A 15,378-nucleotide genomic window follows, 5' to 3' on the forward strand; every position below is an offset into this window, starting at 1 on the left:
TGCAGTTTCATCTGTGATCCCTTTCTGTTTTATACTAAGTTTCAGTTCATAGAATTTTAACTGTTTCTCTGAATTCCTCATATTAATTTCTTGTGGCACAGTAATGTATTCCATTACATTAATGTACTAGCATTTGATAAGCACTTCCCCAGTCAGTGGATTCCCAACCATTTTATTTCCAATTGGGTTTCCAGTGGTTGCTCATTTATTTTCTTTGCTACCATGATAATGCTGCTGCTGGGGTGTGTGTATGTGTATATGCATATGTACACATCTGCATATACACACAGCCTTTCTGTATTTGACCCTTTTGGAACTGTGGTTAGCAGTGGATCTCTGAATCAGAGAGTATAGATAATTTGGTCACTTTTTAAACAAATTGTTCTCCAGAATAATTGGAACCAATCACAGCTCCACCAATAGTGTATTAGTATGTCAGTTCCTGGGTTTTGGGGGAGTGGTTAAACTTCTTTTGCACTCTGGGTATCCTAGGAAGTAGCTGAAGTTGCTTTATCTTTCATTCATAATTTCTGTTTTGGAGAGGTTTGAGAGATCATAGGCAGGGATCTGAAATAGTATCTAGTTCGCCATCTTGTGGCTCATGTGACTCACCAGAGCTGAGCTTTCAACTCAGGTCTTCTGACTCCAAATTTAATGTTCTTTAACTATATGATTGTGCCTCCAAACATGAAATACATATGAAGTAAATGTAAAGTAATTTCTGGGGTTTGGGGGATCAAGATAGGTCTTGTGTAGGCAGTGTGAGTGGAATCTTACAGAAAGCCTGCAATTCTGAGAGGCAGAGGTTGGGAAGAAGTATATTCCAGTCTTGGGGCGGGGGGAAAGGCATTGAGACAGGAGCTAAAATGTTGAATATGGGCATCAGTAGATGAGGCTAGTTCTCCCGGAGTTCATGTGAAGGAGAATAATCTGTATTATGTCTGGAAGGTTAGGCTGGAGCCAGCAAAGGGCTTTACATGCCAAGCAGAGACATATGGTTCATCTTAGAAATAAGGAAGCAAGAGTATAAGGCCCAGAGGACCTTAGGATCAAGTAGCGGGGCAGATGAGAAGGCCAAATGTTCTTCCATCTCACTTGAAATTGGTGACTTCATTTCATCCCAGTGGTATATATATATATCACTCTTCTCAGTTGGCATTTCTGATAAGGACTTGGTGGCCAGGGAGAGGTGGAAAGGGCAAATGAGAGGGAAGAAAGGGTGAGTGGGTCGCCAACTCCTGGCTGCTTTGTGGGATTTCTCTGTACTGACTTAAAAATTGATATAGTAGGGGGCAGCTAGATGGCGTAGTGGGTAGAGCACCAGCCCTGGAGTCAGGAGGACCTGAGTTCAAATTCGGCCTCAGACACTTGACACACTTACTAGTTGTGTGACCTTGGGCAAGTCACTTAACCTCAGTTGCCTTGCCTTCCCCACTGCAAAACCAAGAACCAAAACTGATATAGTATGGGCTAAATACAGTGTGCTATAGTGCTCTTGGGTTCATTTCCAGACTGTTGTCACTTATTGGGTATGTGACCCTGAGCAATTCACTTCCTCCTCTTTAAAATGGTGATAATAATAGCCCTAGCCCTTAACCATATTCCTGTGAAGATCAAATGAGATTAATATGTAAAATGCATCACAGACCTTAACGTGCTAAATAAATTTGAGCTACGTAAGGCTACTTGGAATTTAGGAAGGAAATATGAGAAATAGTCTTTAATCTTTGCTTATTCTTCATTAGGGCACTGTCTTTAATCTGGAGTCAGAAGAGGAGGACCCTGGAATTATTGCAGAGGACAGCAATGATATTTATATCCTAACCAGTGACAATTCTGCACAGGTCACTCCTCCAGAATCTCCAACTGTGACCACTTCCTGGCAGTCAGAAAGCTTACCTGTCTCTCTCTCAGCAAGTCAGAGTTGGCATACAGAAAACTTACCAGTGTCCTTGGGTCCTGAGTCCTGGCAACAGATAGCTATGGATCCTGAAGAGGTTAAGAGTTTGGATAGTAATGGTGGTGGTGAAGAAAGAAGTGAGAACAACTCTTCTAATTCTGATATTGTGCATGTGGAGAAAGAAGAAATACCAGAGGGAATAGAAGGGGCAGGGTCAGCTTCCGTGGCACTGCAGATTCAAGAGGGGATCCAGGGTGCCCCTGCCTTGTTGCTTCCAGACACCACTGCCACTTCCTTGTTAGAGGTGGAACAGGTCACAGAGACTATTGCTCTTGAGAAAACCAGCCCTGCCACATCTTCGTTTGTAGAACTTGAGGAAGAAGAGGTCAGAGCAGCAAAAGAAAAGTCGGTTGGACTGCAGTTCCCCAAAGCTGATGAAGGGGTACCTACCCCAGAGCTGAAGAAAATGCTGCCTCAGGAAGGAGAGATAAAAATAAGGAAGGAGGGCCTTTCTGAAGACACATCTCCTGCTGGAGAAGAGAAGCACATTTTGTTACCAGAGGGCAAATCTATCCTGCTGTATGGTGGTGCTGCTGCTGTTGCCATGTTGGCAGTAGCAGTTGGAGTGGCTCTGGCACTGAGAAAGAAATAGCAGATTGTATGAAGGGAAGGAAAGCAAAAAGATGACCACATTTGGATTTGGGGTGAAGTTACTGATAGATAAAAAAGTCCACAGGTGTCTGTTCATCCTGTGGATTCATACTCTGTAAGCATGAAACAGAAGGGTTAATTTAGTGGAATCTGAAATGGGAATTCCTGGGGGCAAAAGAATTTAGTGGCAGATTATTCAAGCAACTGGCCTGTCTGCTGTGTACCCCCTGAAATTTCTGGTTTTCTTAAGGTACTGGCTGTTGTTGCAGCCACTCCAGTTCATCCCTTCTCCTCTTCTCTACATCCTCTGTCCTGTAGCATGAGGGAGCCCTCCCCTTATGTTTCAGCTGCCTCTCAGGTACTGCACTGCTCCTTTTCATCCTCAAGTTTCTTCTAAGTCCCCATGGGAGAGTGCTTGCTCTATACATACCTCTGCTCTTTAGCAGTCAAGTCCCCAAAGCTTTCTACGGCTCTGCCTTGTAAAGATGCTGCCTTTAGGACTTTTAAAAACCACCCCCAAATCAGAGATACCCAGGGTTCCTTACACAGTCAGAGTACAGGGCAAATCACTGTTGATCAGAAGGAGAAATCTTAGTCTTACTTGGAGACTGGTCAGACCAGTTGGCCTGCTCTGGTTCCTTTTTAGAATCATCCTGTTCACCTTTCTGGTTGTATCCCTCAGCGATGGAATCAACTCTGTCGTCACTTATCTGTGACACTGCTTTTCTCATTTGCTGATTGTCTTTCCTACTACGTGTCCAAGTTTGCACAGGTCACAATTCAGTGTGATGAGGATTCAGATAATATAGTTTGTGGAGCCAACTGACAACTTGTTAAATATAGAAAGTCACTTATATTTTGTTGAAGTCAAGCTAGGAACCCGGGGAACCTGTAAAATTAGAGACTAAGACCTACTCTGAGGTTTTAGTTGGTCCTGGTTATTCCAAGATGTTATCACTGTAACCTTGGTTTTTTCATGCTGCTTCCTACAAAGTAAAGTGACGTAGGCCAAAAGGAAATCAAAGCAATGTTTCCCAGTTAGCCTAGTTAGTTTCCATTCAATACAATCTCTCTCCCATCTTTTTGGCAGTATTTCAAATTCCTTCCCCAAGAGAGGGATCGAACTATGTCATTTCGTGCTTTTAAGGTCATAGTGTCATCATGCAGATGACACATACCTGATGCAAAAACTATTCACATGCATCAGAAAATGTAAATTACTTTTTTTGATCTTGTAATTTGTAATAAAATTAATTTGAAAAGATGTCTACTTAAACTGATCACATAAACCTTCATTTTTTATATGCATTTTGTTTTTACATTTCTTTTCATTTAAAAAAAATATTTCTTCCTAAAGCAATATTTCTTAGTTGGCCAAGAAAATAACTAAAAATTTATCTGGCTTCTGTAGTTTTATAGATGCAAATCCTGAGATTTGCTTAGGGTTTTATGTTTTCTAGGTTTTAGTGTAGCTCAAGAAATAGCCAGAATTAGCACAATTTTGAATGAATTATGAACCAGAAAACCCTTGATCACTAACCGGTCTTTGTTGCAGTCAGATTTGGTTTTTATGCATTTTAATTTCTGCATGTTGAGTTTGTCTTTTTAATTGTAACTCTCACTGATGACTAAGATGTTAATGAAGAGAACTGATTAGTTTGTCTTGACTTTTTTTAAAATAGTAAAATAAAATCTCCATTATTATATAATCTTAAAATCCTGGGTTTCAAAGCCCAGTGGCTGGTGCTGAATACATAAAAGAGGCACTAATAAAGGCAAGCCCAGGTTTTTGAGCTGTTAATTAGGGGAATTTTAACCTTACAAGCTTATATGTGTGTGTGTGTGTATGCTTGCTTTCTTTTCCCTTCAAAAAAGAGATAAGAAAGAAGAGGGGCCTAAAGAAGTGATTTTTTTCAGCTCTGACAGTATGGGTTCACTGTGTTTGCTTTTCCTTCTATTGAACCCAACCTATTTTTTTTTTTTGCCATGATTGCTACATAAGTTAAATAGGAATTTCTTCATCTCTTCCCTTAACTTTCTAAGACCATTTTTGGTTCTTGGATAAGGTGGCATAGACTTCTTATATAGCAATGTTTCCATTGCCCTTCTGACTTTAAATCAAAATTAAAAAGAAGATTCAAGACAGATTTGTTTTCTAGAAAGCATCTTTTTAATATTCAGATATCTCCTTGTTTACCCTATTTTTAAAAAGGGTGCTCCATTCTTTGGAATGTTGAAGAATATGTTTTTTATCCTCAGTTTCCTGTTGCCTGGTTTGGATGGAATATATATCTCTTTAATAATTTATTTTAACACTCAGCAAAGAGCCAGGCTAAAAATCTAGAAATAAGAATTTTATCCTTTTTTCTGTGCTTAGGCAAATCAATGTTTTCTTCCCCAGAGCCCTCTCCCTGCCATACTGCAGGGTGTTCTGTGGGTGCTAAATTAATGATAGTTGTTTTTGTTTCAATGATAACTGTGAGGAAATACACTTCTGGGCGGGGTGGGTAGATGCAAGTGTTAACCATTTCTTTCACACAATTTTCACACTTAGACATCTGAATCCTAGGTATCTTATCTGCATTGTTTATTTTTAACACAATCCTAGTAAGTTCAGACACTGGTAGAGTTTATTTTTTTTCCCCTAGCGGAATAAGCAATAGATATAAGTCAGCAGTCTTGGTTTCTATTCTGTGTTCTATTGCTGATTTACTGTGACAAATTATTTCACTGGTCTACGCTCCATTTTCCTCTTATGTAAAATAAGCTTAATAGTTGATTGTGTGAAGCAATATGGTAACATCTTCAGAGATTACTAGGGTTTTCTGTTAGAAATATAAAAATTAAAGAGGCTATTTATAGGTCATCTTTCCCATGTTCCTTCTGTGGTAACCACCTTCATGATTTTTCTCTTTTCTCAAATCACTATGTAAGATTCTGCAAAGAACTTGAGTTGGTGACAACAACCATCCCATTCTCTGAGACCCCAAAAGAGTGGCCTGTGGGGTTGAGCACTCTTCTACTGGATAAACTTTGTAGTTAATGATTTTTGTGAAACATTGTTACTTTTGGTGTATTTTGCACTTTATATAAAAAGCATATTGCCCATAAAAAGCTTATTTACCCATAAGAATTATCTTGTCAATTAGTTTGTCATCAAATTCTCATTTCACATTAGGAAAATCAGGTTCCACTTTTCAATGTGAAATCCCTCTCCCCCTTCCGCCACCATCCATTCATGAAAAGGTTGATCTCTGATATGACTGGCCTAGATTAGGCCTAGATTCCATGTGAGAATTAATTTTCTTGTAAGGTTTTGTGTGTGTGTCCATGTTCATGACTGTATGACTGGCCCTGAGTTAAATTAGGGAGAAGAGAGGGAGGCTGTGAGACTTTTTCTTCACAGTTATTCAAGATTTTGACCATAACACCAAAAAGCTAGGAGGATGAAGGGCCTGTCTCAGAGATGGAAGCTGTAGAAAACAGAATACATTCTGTTTGGCTTTTAAAGGAACCGATCTGAAATTTTGTATAATATCAGGGAGAGAGTTTTCATTTGTAAAAAAAAGATGTGGTCTAGATCAGGAGTGGGGAACCTGCAGCCTCGGGGCCACATGTGGCCTTCTAGGTGCTCGGGGCCTTTTAACTGAGTCCAAGTTTTACAGAACAAATCCTTTTATTAAGGGGATTTGTTCTTTGAAGTTTGGATTTGGTCAAAGGGCCACACTTGAGGACCTAGAGGCCTGTGGCCTCAAGGTCGCAGGTTCCCCACCCCTAGTCTAGATGCTCTCCCTTCCAGTTCTAATTCCTAGGATCCTATGATGTGGATCACTGGAGAGACAAGAAACAACTTAAACTTTACTAGCATAAGAAAGTTGTTACCATTAGTACCAATCTTATTAGTTCCTTTGGTTTATAGGTTAAGAATGAGTTTAGACCTATTAAGTGCTTTTATATCTTAGGAGCATACAGCTTGCATCACTCCATCACTCTCCATATGCATCTTTCTTTCACATCACTCTCTTCTCCATTTTTTTCTTGCTCTCTTAATCCACTGGTCAGTTGGGGGCATCTGCCAACACTGATTAGCCCTGCTGGAGGCAATTCAAAGCCTAAAAGATGTTGCTTACTGTCACATAAATAACTAAGTCATTTAATTTCCCTCTTAACCCAACCAGGGAAGTTGTGTTACCTATGTGTTGAGCCAGTGTCTGACCATTGTCAGCATTTTGATTCAATGTTAATTCTCTTGCACACACCTGGGAGGATCACCTATTGTTAGGTAGCCAAGTCTTCCTAGGCATTCTGTGGTTCCCCTATGACTATATCATTCTAGGACTATACAAAGATAAAAGGATGAATTGTGGCTCCAAGGTGAATACCTTTCTATATGCCAAAACTTATAACTACTTTATAAGATTTAAAGATAAATAGGTAGTTAGGTATTTTAATTCCTGCCTTGCATTATCTGAAATAGAAGAGCCAGCCCACCCTATGGGTTTTAAATGTGTCTAGACTCAAAGACTAATACTAGGTGACCCTAGCCTCGGCTAAATTGCTGTTGTTAGTAATTGGAAGTCACTGGATCCTTATGTTTACACTACATAGAGCCAGTCATGTGGCTCCTCTGTATGTAGAGCTCAGGTTGAAATTATGCTCAGGGATGTCTGCTAGGCATTGCAATAGGCCAGAAAGCAGAGAAGGCTTAAGGCAACTTTTTTCCCCATTATTTCACTAGAGCAGAAGGGAAACTTTATGATTAATGCTTACCATCAATAAACTCCCTCTGTACTACTGGGGGGAAAGCTAACTAAAAAAAAAGTATTTTCTATTTAGAGCACAACTCTTGATACTTAAGATATCTGGCTTGTTACCTGGCTTCAGGAGGTATAAGAAAGAAAATTGACATGTCATTTTGTAAACTAGTATAATTGTTCCTGGCACCTTCTAGCAGGAGCATTGTACTTTTTGTAGAGAATTTTTTGATCAGCATTGACTGAAGTAATCCATTCCAGATCTGTGCTTTGCTGCCGTTGTCTTTCTTTTTTCTCTTCCTTCAGATTAAGTGCCTCAATTCCTGCCTAACCAGTTTCCTGACTGGTTTTGTCTTCACTATGTTCTCATCTAAAAAAAAAATACTAGAGTTCAGTTAGAATTTAATGAATCCAAAATCTCACAATCTTGTTTGTTCTTTTCCTATTTATACCCACACTCAGCATTCAGATTATTCCAGCATCTGGTTTATCCACCTTATAGGTGGTTTGTTATTTTTTTCTTCCTTCCTGTTGCCTGTCCTTTTGGCCATTTCACCCCTTGTGAAACAAGAAACAAACAAAAATCTCTTGATTTTGTGGGTGAGCAGGTTGGGTCTAATGACCTTTTGAAGTTTTGGGGACATTCCTCAATTTGCAACACTAGATCCCAGTCAGTGTAAATATCTGCAAATTGGCTGTGCCAACAAAGCCATTTTCTGGGGTATGAACTGAGCACCTCTTGGCAATGGTGATGGTCAGGTTGGGGAAAAGGTGAGGTCTGTAGTGATTTATCATTGTACATAATCTTGCTTCCAGAAATCCACCATCTTTTGAGGAAAGAGCTTTTTGTCTTTTTCCCAAGAGAAACACATGAAATATACCATTCTATGAATTTGATAAAGTCAACTTTCATTTATCTACATTTGTATCATCCATGGCCAATTTAAAAATCCTCTAGCCCAGGGCTGTCCAAAATGAGGCCCGCACATAGAAATTTACATAAATGCTTTAGTAAAGGAAGCTGAGCTACCGCAGAGCTCTCACTAAAATGACAAATCAAAATATATTGTCTGCTGTTACAATAAAAACCTAAGGTTGGACAGCCCTGCCCTAGCCCATCTGAGTGACCTGCTGACATCTTGTGACAACTCAAGTCTTGGAAATTAATTTTATTGTAATATAACTTATGTAATGGTAGTTGGGAATAAGACTAATAAGAGGCTCACCATGTTGTATTAGATTTTTGTCATGTACCTATTTTGCAGATCTATGTATGTCTGTGTAATAATTGTCTGTATTTGGTGGTTGAATCCTACTCCTCCTCACTTAACTGAAATATATCGGAAAGCAAAGTCTACCATTGTTGTTTGACCTTTTGAATTATCTAAGTCCCTGCCCTTGACTATCAGTGGCAATTTATGGTTGACAACTTATATTTTAGTTGTTCTTTTTTGCTGAAAATTTCTCCTATCCTCCCCCAATTGAGGAACTTAATGTATTGATGCATAATGCATAAAAATAAAGCGTATGTGAACAGCCAGACTCCCTCATATTGATATATATTATTTTTATCAATAAATTACTCGTTCATGGGGACTTAAATTTTTTAAAATGAAGAGGCAGACCTTAGTTCAAGCTACTGTGTCTTTGTCCTCAATTTGGTGACACCATTGCACTGTATTCATTTTAGGATCTGTTTGCTCTTTGCCCACAGCTTTCTATAGCTCTTCAGTTTCATTTGAGTCCTGAAGATTACCTTCATTGCCTTAAATTCTCTAATTTCTTATTCCTAATGAGGATTTCTAATATGAAGGCAGAAAGTGGGATTTCTGAGCTCGTGAAATGCTTTTTTTTTACAATCACTGTATATCTGCCCCACTTGATAGAAAAGGGAACTGAGAATCAGAGAGGCTGGAAATGAAACAGACAATTTAGTGGCAGAACTGGGATTTTAATTGAAGTCTGGCTCCAGGCACAGCCTCTTTCCACCACCCCATGCTTGCCCTTATGTTTCTCTGGTTATTGCTTATCTCTATTCTGTTGGTCTCACATTTTGTTACCAGACTTTGAGGTGACATTCCTGCTTGCTTGGTTTTCAAATCACTAACATTTTGGCTTAGCTTATTACATGTTCTTAGCAAGTATTAGATTGGAGCCCAATCCTGTTTGTTGATACACAAAACAGAAAAAATCTTTCTTGGTAATCTAAACTAAGGATCCACAAAAAAAGGGGTGTGGCTTTTAATGAAATCCATTTGTTTACAGGATGCATTCTTATCTTTGTTCATGTCCCTTTCAAATGATAGTGATTACATTTAAAATTCAAATCATAAGAGTTTTTCTTGGCCACTCTGAAAAAATTCCTCTGGCTGGATTAGGCTCGTTAAAACAAGTCTTGGTGTTGTGTATGAACACTTAAGTCAAGGGCATGAACTGGATCCATGTTCATTCTCACTTTCAAGGAAAAGCCATTGTCAGCCTTGCAGACTCAGTGCCTGGGAACTCTGTAAACTGAAACAGAGGGTTCCATGGGGCTATATCATATGCCTATTTCCTACTTCTTTCTGGAGCTGTCAGAATGGTATCTATCACTGGGATTGCCTTGGAATCAAGAGGATTAGGAAAGGAGGGGAAGATGATCCTTAGCTTTTCTTTGATGATTCTTGCCTGGTAACAGGTACCCCTTTTTAGCTGTTTTATGTGTTAGCCAGGTATGCATAAAATGGGGGAGCTGACAGTGTGACTCAAAAATCAGAATAAGTGAAAAAGCATTGAGCAGTTGTGGTCCACAACATCTTCCAGGAGGACCCTTGTTCCTCTTAAGGAATAGTTTTTCCATTTAGCACAGAGCCCTGGCTTTTTGAAGCCCAGGGTGATCATCTAGAGAAAATGTAGTGATAACTAGGCCAGAGACCTTTATCTACGATCACCTGTTTCCACTAAGTTCTGGGTAAAGTTTGGTGTTGACCCATGCAGCTGTGGCCTGATCCACTGTTTGAGTGCAGCACTTTAAAGTTCAAAACCTTTTGTGCCATTTGGTTTTTAAAACAGGAAGAATATTTCCTTCTTCAGTGTTAAGAAGTTTTCTCCATCCCTAATGGAATATATTTAGTTCCTAAGGGATCTGTACATCTTTTCTGCAACCTTCCCTTTCCTTTAGATGGAACACTGCTTGCTGTAAGACCATACCCTAAGGTTGCACTTTATTAAACAATAAAATTCTTTTTTAAAGTGTGCATATTTTTTTCTTATTCTAACTACATATTTTAACAGTTATTGACTCAGGAAACTAGCCACTTGTCCCATTTTCGTCATGTCAGTTTTCAGCAGAGTGGTGAGTTATTTCACAGAGGTTTTAAAATTAATTTAAACCATTTTAATTAGAGTATGAATTCCAGTGCATCACAGTACACGTGTCTTTTAAGGCTAGTATCTCCAGCTTTCTTATGTTGTCTTAACCATGGTTTTCACAGACACTGGTAACCAATTTTAAATTTTATTTCCAATTATAAAAAATTATCAATACAAAATTGAAACATGATTTTAAGTTACATAAAGTACCACATTCTAGAAAATAAGATGTCATAATAGAACTGTTACTAAAAATTATATTCAAGTCATCAAATAAAATTTCAAGTATAAAGAGAAATTTAGCCCTAGAACTTTATTGATACTTTCTTTACATTCTTTTCTGGTCTACTGGTAGTAAACAATAGATACTTGTAACTGCCAGTGATGTCAAACTTAAAATACAAATTATGTCACTGAACTATATACATAAGGATCCCTACAGGCAGCATATTGACTTAGAAATACTGATATCCATGTTCTGTATTTTTATTTATTTAAATATTTCCCAATTACATTTTAATCTAGTTTGGACCACACTTGGGAGTGCCCCAGTGTGGCCCCCTGGGTCTGACACTTGTGCACTACCCTACCTTATGTCAAGAAATGAATGACATACTTTGACTCCAAGGCAAGTCTGCCTCGTCATGAATACAGAACAGGTAACTTAGCATTGTAACAGAGAGAGCTCTGTTAAGGGAAACAGGAAAAGAGAATTACTTCTGTTCCCCACTAAGCCACCAAATTAGTTCTGTTTGTTTTTTTAAATACCCAGGAAAACAAATAACCCAGCATCTTGTCTATGTTTATCATGTCTTTATTCTTAAAACATAGCATCTAAAAATATTTTCTCTTTTTCTCTTCCATCAGACACTGGACTGCTTTCCCAAAAGCAGGTTTTAAATAGTCCAAATGTTAGGATAAATGGCCTTTGCAAGGTAATCCTTTCAGTTCACATCCTAGAGAAAAAAGGACAAGAACACAAGAGTTAGAACCAATCTAATGAAAGTCCTTCCTTTGGGAGTCCAGAATTAAAGCTGCAACGAGACCTTAAAGGTCACGTAAGTTTAGCCCCCTTATCCTACAACAGTGTACCCAAGATCAAACAGCAGGGTAGCTGAGCTGCAGTTTGGATCCAGGTCCTATGACTACAAAATGAGCAAGCCCTCTTTCCTACTATACCACACCAATTACTTAGTGTTTCAATGTATTGTAATTACTGGTGTGTGACTCCAAATGCCACTGGTCATACATAAGAGCAGCACAGTTAAAAATTTTTTTTAAACATTAAAGGAGAAACTTCTCATCTACATGGATGCTGCAGCCATGGCATCTCATGCCCCTGTAAATGCAGCATATTCAAATTAACCTGTTCCTTAAGGATAACCAATCCATGTTACTGAGCAAGTTAATTTCCGTTCAACCCTTTCAGGCTTCCCAGGCCTATAGCTACAGGAAGGTATGTGAGATGTCTACAAAAACTTGGTCACCTTGACAATCATTCTCCATAACATCTCCCTCTGTAGGTTGTTAGGAAGGGTAAAAGGTGTCAGACTATAAAGGTAGGAGGGAGGTAGGTTATGAAGGGCTTTGAATGTCAAACACAGCCTTTTGTATTTGCTCCTGGAGGCAGTAGGTAAGTCATGAGTTTATTGAGTGGGGTGGGGAGAATGAGGGTGGGAGTAGGAGGGGGGCAACATGATCCAACCTGCACTTTAGTGGCTGAACAGAGGATGAAGTGGAGTGGGGAAAGCCTTGTGGAAGGCAGACGCACCAGCAGGCTATTTCACTAATCCAGGTATGAGGTGATGAGGGCTTACATTAGAAAGAGGGCAGTGTCAGAGGAATGAAGGGGGCATATTCGAGAGATGTTGTGAAATCAACAGGCCTTGGTAACCGCTTGGACGTGGCAGGTGAGAGACAGGGAGGAGTCCAGGATGACTCCTAGATTCTGAGCCTAAGGGACTGGGAGGATGATGTTGCCCTCTACAGTAATAAAGAAGCTAGGAGAGGAGGGTTTAGGGGGAAAGATAATGAGTCTGTTTTGGACACAGTTTAAATATAAGTCTGACTGAGTCACTCCTTTTACTCAGTAAACTCCAGGTGGCTGCTCTTACCTCCAGGATCAAATATGAAGTCCTATATTTGGCATCTAAAGCGCTTCACAATTGGACGCCTTCCAACCTTTCCAAGATCCAGCTATATTGGACTATTTGCTGTTCCCCGCACATGACGCACAATCTTCTGGTTCTCTCTTTTTGCACTGTTTTCCATGCCCTTTCTCATGTCCATTTCTTAGAATCTCTGGTTTCTTTAAGGATTTAGCTCAAATTCCTTCTGCAAATGAGCTTTCCTGGGATCCTCCAGCTGCTAGAACCTTCCCCTCAAAATTAACTGCCATTTTCTCTGTATTTATCTTGCATGTACCTAGTTAACATATTATTTCTCCTGTTAGAATACCCTCCTTGAGGATAGGAACAGTTATTGCTTTTCTTTGTACCCCAACACTTAACACACCTGCTTGGCAAATAGTGAGATTTTAATAAAAGCTTGTTTCCTGACTGCCACAAGCTAAATACATTTTCATTCATCCATTCAATCATTTGTTCATTCATTCCTTTAAACCAATTGAAGCTAGGCTGTCATTTTTGAGGAATGGATAATCAGTTCAGATTTGTCTTGTCATTGGGTTCTGTGACTCCTAGAAGGTTTATGAAAATGGGTACATAGAGAAGTAAACATAATCTGACCCCCAGCAATCTAAGACAGGTGACATCCCTGGAACTTACATGTCTGGTTAAGTTCCTTGTAAGGAGGTTCTGGTTAATGTAATCTACAGTGATGTAAAAGATGCTTCGGAACAAGTATGGGGCATGGGTCATAACTTTTTTAGCCAACAGCATTGTTAGCAATAGTGTAGCTTTCTCTTGCCCAAGGTCCAGAGAAACTGTCTGCATCTGCATAACTTTTTCCATAGTAGCAGCCAGGAATCTTCTCTTGTCCTATGAGAAAGAGAGAGAAGAAAAAAGGTAGAAAAAAGTTTCGGACTTCTTTAAACCACCATTTTTTTCTTCCAGAAAGCACAAAGAAAACATTTTAAATAGGTACCTAACAAGCAAAAGTAAGTGTACTTCAATTATAGCAAGGTTAGATAGCAAGGACTATTAAAGCTTGTGAGAAATTGGAAAAGAAGTTCAAATAAAATCCCCAAAGTAGTTTCACAGAAATTAGCCTTTGACCAACATCTTATCAAAATAAGCTCCAACTAGATAAGTGACCATAATGTAGGAGATCACATAAAAACCTAAAAACAAACTAAAAAACCTATCGCCAAACATTTATATGTTCATTCTAAGTTCAATTTTATTTTCAATTCTGAATTTTCTTCTTCCTTTCTCTCCCACCTGACCCACTGAGAAGTCAAGAAAAACAAAATCCATTGCAAATATGTATAGTCATGCAAAACAATTTTCTGCATTAGCCATCTTCAAAAAAAATATGCTTCAAAATGTCTGTGAACTTTCTATATGGAGGATGCATTGAAAAAAATTAAAGGAGAATGAAGTGCAGCACCTTTCAGATCCATGGCTAGGGGAAAAATTAATTAAGGTATATCAATGATCATATACAGATAAGACAATTTTGAGTACAGAAAACTAAAAAGCCTTTGCATAGACAAAATCAATTATCTAGAAACAGAAGTTATCCCATTGGGAAATCATTTTATCCTTATCTCCAAGATGGAGAATTGATATAAATACTTAAGACTAAAAAAAAAAATCATTTCCCAATAGATAGGTCAGCTAATGGTATGAACAGGTTTTTAAAAAATTGTACCTTTAATTTTAATACCAATTTCATTTCCAAATATTACACCTCCCCTCTGACCCACCCATCCAGTACTTCCTTGTAACAGAGTAAAAAAGAAAGAGAAAGCAATTTTAGCACATCGACAAAGTCTAATAATAGTGCATACAATATTTCACACCCATCACATCCCACTTCTGAAAAGAAGAGAGAGAAGTATATTTTCTCAACTCTATTCCAGGGCCAAGCTTCATCATAAGTACAAAGAGTTCAATCCATAATCATTTTTAAATTTAATCTGTATTATTAATATTTTCTCTATCACTTTCTTTAATCAGTCAACAAAACAATCAAGCCCTGGTTTATAGCATCTGAGACTTTTCAGGTACAAATATCTGCACTGAAAACTGGAAACTGGTTTGAGAGCCAGGTAGAGCTAGTTCCAGCACTCTCTGCCTAGAACTCTGAGGGAGAAAAGCAGCATCTACCATCTGTGGATTCAACTTGCCAGGCAGAGTTGGGATTGGGAGAGCAGACCCGGAGCACTTGTGCTACATACCTATCTTTGATGAAGCTCAAATAAACAACAAGAAAGCAAAAAAAAAATAGGTACGGAGTTCAGTTTAATTTTATTTAACAGGTGGTTTTTAAAGGTTGAAATATGAATTATCAACAACTATATGAAAGAATTCTCCAAAGAATAATGAGATGTGAATTAACTGAGGTTTTACCTTATATTCATCAGACTGGCAAAGATGACAAAAGACAAAAATGATAAATTAAGCAAAGCTAACTTACATATTCAGGCCAAACTCACATGGTCTGAACTCATTCCTTAATAATTAACATATAACCTTGTCATTCTATCATGCCCTATCCTAATGACTCTGAACCCCAACCTATCACAAACTCCATTCT

At 38.6% G+C, this 15,378-nt stretch overlaps 2 protein-coding genes across 5 annotated transcripts in view; one reads left to right on the top strand and one right to left on the bottom strand.

Annotated features, from left to right (window-relative positions):
* Window positions 1-3,859, top strand: part of BCL2L13 (BCL2 like 13) — a 70,522-nt gene extending 66,663 nt beyond the window's left edge. For both annotated transcript variants that reach the window (XM_036759592.1, XM_036759593.1), the window contains exon 7: window positions 1,746-3,859. In XM_036759592.1, the coding sequence (XP_036615487.1) occupies window positions 1,746-2,552 (807 nt within the window). In that variant the 3' untranslated portion in view covers window positions 2,553-3,859. The remainder of the gene's footprint in view (window positions 1-1,745) is intronic.
* Window positions 3,860-11,454: 7,595 nt separating this feature from the next.
* The window catches only part of BID (BH3 interacting domain death agonist), a 46,157-nt gene continuing 42,233 nt past the window's right edge, over window positions 11,455-15,378 (bottom strand). For all 3 annotated transcript variants that reach the window (XM_036759342.1, XM_036759344.1, XM_036759343.1), the window contains 2 exons: window positions 13,443-13,655; window positions 11,455-11,612 (listed from right to left, as the gene is read on the bottom strand). In XM_036759342.1, coding sequence (XP_036615237.1) covers window positions 11,601-11,612; window positions 13,443-13,655 — 225 coding nt within the window. In that variant the 3' untranslated portion in view covers window positions 11,455-11,600. The remainder of the gene's footprint in view (window positions 11,613-13,442; window positions 13,656-15,378) is intronic.

Source organism: Trichosurus vulpecula, chromosome 5 (genome assembly GCF_011100635.1).
Source record: "Trichosurus vulpecula isolate mTriVul1 chromosome 5, mTriVul1.pri, whole genome shotgun sequence".
Classification (NCBI taxonomy): domain Eukaryota; kingdom Metazoa; phylum Chordata; class Mammalia; order Diprotodontia; family Phalangeridae; genus Trichosurus; species Trichosurus vulpecula.